This window comes from Rattus rattus, chromosome 9 (genome assembly GCF_011064425.1).
Source record: "Rattus rattus isolate New Zealand chromosome 9, Rrattus_CSIRO_v1, whole genome shotgun sequence".
NCBI lineage: Eukaryota > Metazoa > Chordata > Mammalia > Rodentia > Muridae > Rattus > Rattus rattus.
The window spans coordinates 32633635-32639634 of record NC_046162.1 but is presented as its reverse complement, the minus strand read 5'-3'; the positions used below and the strand labels follow the sequence as shown (position 1 = coordinate 32639634).

Here is a 6000-nt window from a genome sequence, read left to right as displayed (position 1 = left end):
CTGGGACAACTGAGTTACCTAGATTCTTATTTATAGATTCTTATTTATGGATGCTGGTCTGTTTCCAATCTTTTCCCTCTCAAAGAGCTTTGCAGCAGAGGTGTGTGAGCATAGTGGCCAGATGAGTCACTAGAGGCGACAGCCACAGACAGCCAACATTTGTAATTTTGGTGGCAACTCTCCATTGTGGTTTGGCTACTGTGTTACCACCCAGTGGGTGGGTCGGAAGCTTGGCGACTGGATATTGGTACTGGGCAGAGTGTGACGCTATTTTTGTTTTCTTTTGCTTTTTTGTTTTTGTGTAGCCCTTGCTCTGTAGACCAGGCTGGCCTCAAACTCACAGAGATCTGCCTGCCTCTGCCTCCTGAGTGCGGGGATTAAAGGTGTGCACCACCAGCCCCAGCAGAGCCATGGAGCTTTAAGAGGGGGATCCTAATGTGGTCCTTGTGGCAGTCAAGGGTGCTGCTCTCTCTATGAGGCCTCTTGGTAATTATGGAGAGGAACTCTCTCTGGCACTGGGTAGAGTTGGCAATGTTTCACCCTCATAATCCTCCATCGCTGTCATCTGCCCTGATGTGCCACAGAGAGAACGTTTCCAGAGCTGAGTCAATACACGTGCTGTGTCCCTTGCCTCCCGGGCCTGCGAGCTACCTAGACTTCTAGGTTAGCTCCTTCGAGTATTTTGTTAAGTGGTTAAACAGTAACTGACACACTGTCAAAGTCACAACTTTGGAATGTGACAATGTACACTGTAAATAGTGACACGTGGGCAGCACCCAAGGAAGGCTAGATGCAGACGAGTCAGCAGGCACAACGAAGGCCCAAGGCTGATGCACGCCCCAAACTCCAGGAAGCCCAGGTGAGGAGTTGTAGGAGGCAGAGAAGACCCTATTGGCTGGATGCTGCCAGAATCTTTCAGAATTCTAAGGATTCCTCATGGGCTCCTGAAATTGTCTGTGTGGCCGGGAGGCAGGGACAGAGAGACAGGGTCTTGACCTGAAATTTCAGCTCAGCAATTGGTCACTGGCGGGCTAGCGAGCTCCAGGGGGCTGCACATTTCTGCCTATCCAACACAAGGTTTACAGATGTGTTCCACCAACGCCTGGCTTTTCACACAGGTACTGGGGATCCAAACTCAAGTCCTCACGTTTGCACTTGGCCAAGAAAGCCGTCTTCCAGCTTCTCACCCTAATTGGAAAGCGCATTACTACATTCCCAGGAGTGATCTGGGAACCCTGCACCGTACCCTGTGTACCTGTGAAAGCTCATCCTGGGCCTGAAGATCAGAGACATATGGACACTCACGTGCAGGATGGGCGTACAAACATGAGTTTACTCCGACTCTAAAGTTTACAAGGGAGCTAGGCAGCAGGTTGTAATATACACATTGCTGACTCCATGACTCCGGTTTGTCTCAGTGACTTGTTTCACCGCGGCCGCCAGAGGGCTATCCTGATACCAGCAGGATGCAGAAGGAGATGGGTGACTGCAGAAACAAGTCCGCTGGGAGGGATGGGATTGGGGCCCATCAGCGGAATGCCAGGGGCTAGAGTGGGCTCGGACCTGGTGCAGGGACATCTCATGTTGCACCGTGATGCCCGCTGCAGTTACAGAGGCTCCCAAGCCACCTGGTGACAGACTGTGGCGTTACTCTCCATAGCACAGGTCATTCGACAAGATCACATGATCGCAGTCACCCAGCCATCCGGGTAGCACTGTGTCCCTGTCCAGAATGGACAGACTGACTATGTGACCCACTTGGTCATAAAGGCAATGTTTGCCCAAGGCATGTCCCCCATGCTCTTGGAGGCCCTGACAAGTCAGCCAGGGCTGAGGTCCTATGCAAGGTTTCCTGTGCCCATGTGGCCTTTGTGGCAGGTACCAGGTCACAGCGTCTGGTTTACAAAGTCAAGAAGCTTTGCGTCAACCTCCACCCATTGGGCCATCTGCGACAGGGTTGGGACTGCCTGTGTCAGCTCCGATGTTTCCTCTTTCTCTGTCTCAGGGCTTCTCATGTCTTCCCCAGAATAGAAGATCTGCAGATTTAGACACACAGGAGAGTAAGATGAGACCCTCCCTGTGGCCAGAAGGCTTCCACCACAGGCCACCTTCCCAGCACGATAGAGGCAGCCAGAAGAGGGCGAAGCAAATACGTTCAGCTCAGCCCTCTTAGTTCAGACTTGCTTCAGACTTCCTGCTGAATAAACAGAGATGGTGTGTGTGTGTGTGTGTGTGTGTGTGTGTGTGTGTATGTATGCATGTGTGTGTATGCATGCATGTGTATATGTGTGTGTGTATTTGTGCATGTGTGTGTATTCATACATATGTATGCATGTGTGTGTATGCGTGCATGTGTATATGTGTGTGTGTGTGTATGTATGCATGTGTGTGTATGCATGCATGTGTATATGTATGTGTGTATGCGTGCATGTGTATACGTGTGTGTGTATTTGTGCATGTGTGTGTATTCATACATATGTATGCATGTGTGTGTATGCGTGCATGTGTATATGTGTGTGTGTATGTGTGCACATGTGTTATTTTGGCATAAAAATATGGACCAGAGCCAGGCAATGATAACACATGTCTTTAATCCCAGAACTCAGGAGGCAAAGGCAGGTGAATCTCTGTGGTCAAGGCTGATCTTAGTCTACAGAGTGAGTTCCACATGTCTAGGGCCATACAGAGAAACCCTGTCTTGAAAAACCAAAATTACGCCAGTCAGTCAGTCAGTCAGTCAGCCAGTCAGCCAGTCTAGGCCCTGGGATAGGCATCCTGACCATCCCACAGAGGTGCAACCAGGCATGAAGGGTCACTGGCTCAGTCTCCTTCCAAAGCTCACAGTCCTTGAGCTTTGCTGCAGTTCCTCTGGTCCCGGACTGATCCTCTTCCTTCCTCACAGGGAGAAGCTAATACCTTGCAAGCCCCTCAGCCTCGTCCTGGCCTCAAGCAGCCCAGTTGTCTCCCTCAGTCTATCTTGCATGAACCTTCCTGGCACACAGACCCACCTTAGAGATTTCCACCTCTCCTTTTCTGTCTGGTTCTCTGGACTTTCGCTTTCATAGGAAGCCAAATACAGACCTAAAACAAAATGGAAGTGAAATTACTCACAGCAGGTGACCACAACTCCTTGTGTACCCAGAACGTGACCTGCTTTTTGTTTGTGAATTAAACTTCTCATTTGGAGGTCACTGTTCACAGGCAATTTTAAAAAATGACATGCAGAGATCCCGTGGCCCCTTTACCCAATTTCCCCCTGCAGTGCCCACGTGCAAAACATGTTCTTCATGTATGACGGTTTAATGTTCAGTTTTTCTGCTCATGATGCTGTAAGGTGACACGTTTAGTAGATAACACAGTCTGAAATTTGAATGTGGAGTTTTCCCTTGGTTAACAATAAGGGGTGTGCTCCTCTTCATGGACTGCAGCCACCTCATATCAGTCATGGGATTCCAATATATACTGTGCATCATATTTAATAAACAACAGGGGTTATTCCACATATAGCGATATAATGTGTCATGTTAGACCTTAATCCCAGCACTCAGGAGACAGAGGTGGTCGGATCCTTGTGAGCTCAAGGCCAGTCTGATCTATATAGAAAGTTGCATGGCATCCAGGGCTACATAGTGAGACTCTGTCTCAAAAAATAAAACAACAACAACAACAACACACACACAAACGGAAGCAGCTGCATTTGTGTTAGATGACTGTGCTCTTCTCAACCGTGAGCACTGTAAGCACATTAGCAGCAGGCTGGACCAAGCTGTGACAACCCACAGGCTAGGGAACTAGAGATGTGTTTTTGACAGACGGTGTTTCCAAATTACGGGTTTATTGGGATGCAATTCCATCATGTACCCTGGTACAGCCTGTGATTAGGACAATGACATGGGCAGAGTTTAGACACAGGACATTTCCATAAGGACCAGAGCATCCATGGGCAAAGGTGCCCGATTAGAGGCACAGTCACTTCCTTCATTGCCCCACAGTTTTCCCTTACCCACCTCACCCCTATTCTCCTTCTCCTCTTTTCTTTCTGTGATGTTGGGGACTGAACCCAGGGCAGCATTCTATCACAAAGCTACATCCCCAGATACTCTCCCTTTTCTTAACTTCCAACAATCACTAGTCTGTTCTCCATTCCTTTCTTTAGTAATTTGAAGAATATTATAGAAATAGTCATATAAGATATATGATATGTATATAGAGAGATGATGTATGATATATAAGACTAGAGAGTCATCCATGGGTGGAATGTATTCTGTTTGTGTCTGACAAAGTCCAAAGTCGGGGTACATCACAGTCCATTTAACCATTCACCCATTGACAGACACTGGGGTTGTTTTCAGTTTGAGGCTTGTTGTTGTTGTTGTTTGTTTGTTTGTTTCTCAATGAGCATGGATATCATGTATCTAAAATAAATCAATGCCCAGGTGTGCAATTTCTTGGTTATATAATGTTAATAGTATTTAGTTTTACAAGAAACTCTTTGTCAGTTGGGCATCCCAACATTAGGGGATCCAAGTGTGAGTTTGGAGTTAGTCCAGGCTACATAAATTCTAGGCTAATCCGGGCTACACAATGAGGTCCTACCTCAACAAACAAACAAAAAAATTATCTAGGTAACCACAAGAGCAAAACAAGCAAACCTAAAACCAAGACCTCTTTGTCTACACAGATGCTTCCTGGGGTATGACACATTTATGTCCCAGTACACCCCTGCAAAGTGAATCTGTTGCAGTTAAAACAGTGTATTTAGCAAGCCAGACCTGGTGCCCCGAGTCTGCAATCCCAGCTGTCTTGGGGGCTGATGGAGGAGGACCACAAGGTCAGGTTTGCCTGGGCTACAAAATGAGTTCAAAATCATCCCGGGTAACTTTGTGAGACCCTGACTCAAAATAAAAAAGTAAAAAAGAGGCCTGGGGAAATAGCTGAGTGTCAGGGCATTTGCCTGGTGTGTGAGGCCTTGGGTTCCATAGTTTCCAGAAATGAATGTCTCCTGCCGGTGTGGATCACATGCACCATCTATGGAAAACCCGTAGCCAAGTCAGTGCATGGCTCTCCTTGTGTGAGCCCTAGTTCTTATCCTCATTAACATTTTATCAATGAGAAAACCAGAGGACGTTGGTGCTGAAGTGAGGCTATGCCCTACTCTAATTCTCCAGTATTGTATAGAATTCTGACACAGCAGAGAGACAGTGGTTGTAACACAGGACGCTCATGTTTACAATGCCCAGCCATGATCACACCCTGTTCAGGGGGAAATCTAGACTCAGGGGTCCTTGAGGTGCTGGCTAGCCTGCAACCTGTTGAGTTGGTCTCGTGCTCCGTAGGAGGCAACTGAGTGCTCATCGGACAAGGGCATAAACCTTCTCTGTTCCACACTCGGCCCGGCAAGCATGCCTGCGAGGTTACTTCAGCCCAGAGTTGATGTCCCTGCATGGTGACTAAGAGACCACAGGACAGTCCCACTGCCCGGTTGTCGAGGCCAAGGGCCACCTTACCGTCTTCGCTGAAGATGGGTGCAGTGTACAGGTAATGGGTGATGCTTGGATCTTGCTCGAAAGGACATTCCACTTGTTTCCAAGTAATGAACTCTCCAACCTGCTTGGCCAGTTCCAGAAATTTCTGCCAGGTTTACGGAGACACAAAATGGTGCAAAGTGAGTGGCTTCCCTTGGATCATCACCCTTCTTGGAGATCTGAGAAGGAACGTGGGGCCGTAGGGGGCAGCAGAACCTAGGAAGGATGCTGAGCGTTCTGTGAGAATCCTGCCTCCTCAGGCTCCCAGCATGCTCATCAAGGGGTGGCAGCCATTGACCCACAGGTGTTTGAGACAGTGTCTCACTATGTCTTACTAGGGCTGGCCTGGAACTAGCTGTGTACATCAGGCTAGCTTTGAACTCACAGAGATCTCCTGCCTCTGATTCCAGAATGCTTGAATGAAGGGTGTGCACCACCATACCTGGCTGCTCCCAGCCTTTGCCTAAATGTGATA

General features: G+C 48.2%; 1 protein-coding gene across 1 annotated transcript in view; it reads right to left on the bottom strand.

The window, feature by feature from the left end:
* Positions 1-1306: 1306 nt before the first annotated feature.
* Rasgef1c (RasGEF domain family member 1C) overlaps positions 1307-6000 on the bottom strand; it is a 64322-nt gene continuing 59628 nt past the window's right edge. The window contains exons 12-14 of the mRNA XM_032913677.1: positions 5508-5631; positions 3009-3081; positions 1307-2036 (exon numbers count right to left, since the gene is read on the bottom strand). Coding sequence (XP_032769568.1) covers positions 2012-2036; positions 3009-3081; positions 5508-5631 — 222 coding nt within the window. The 3' untranslated portion in view covers positions 1307-2011. The remainder of the gene's footprint in view (positions 2037-3008; positions 3082-5507; positions 5632-6000) is intronic.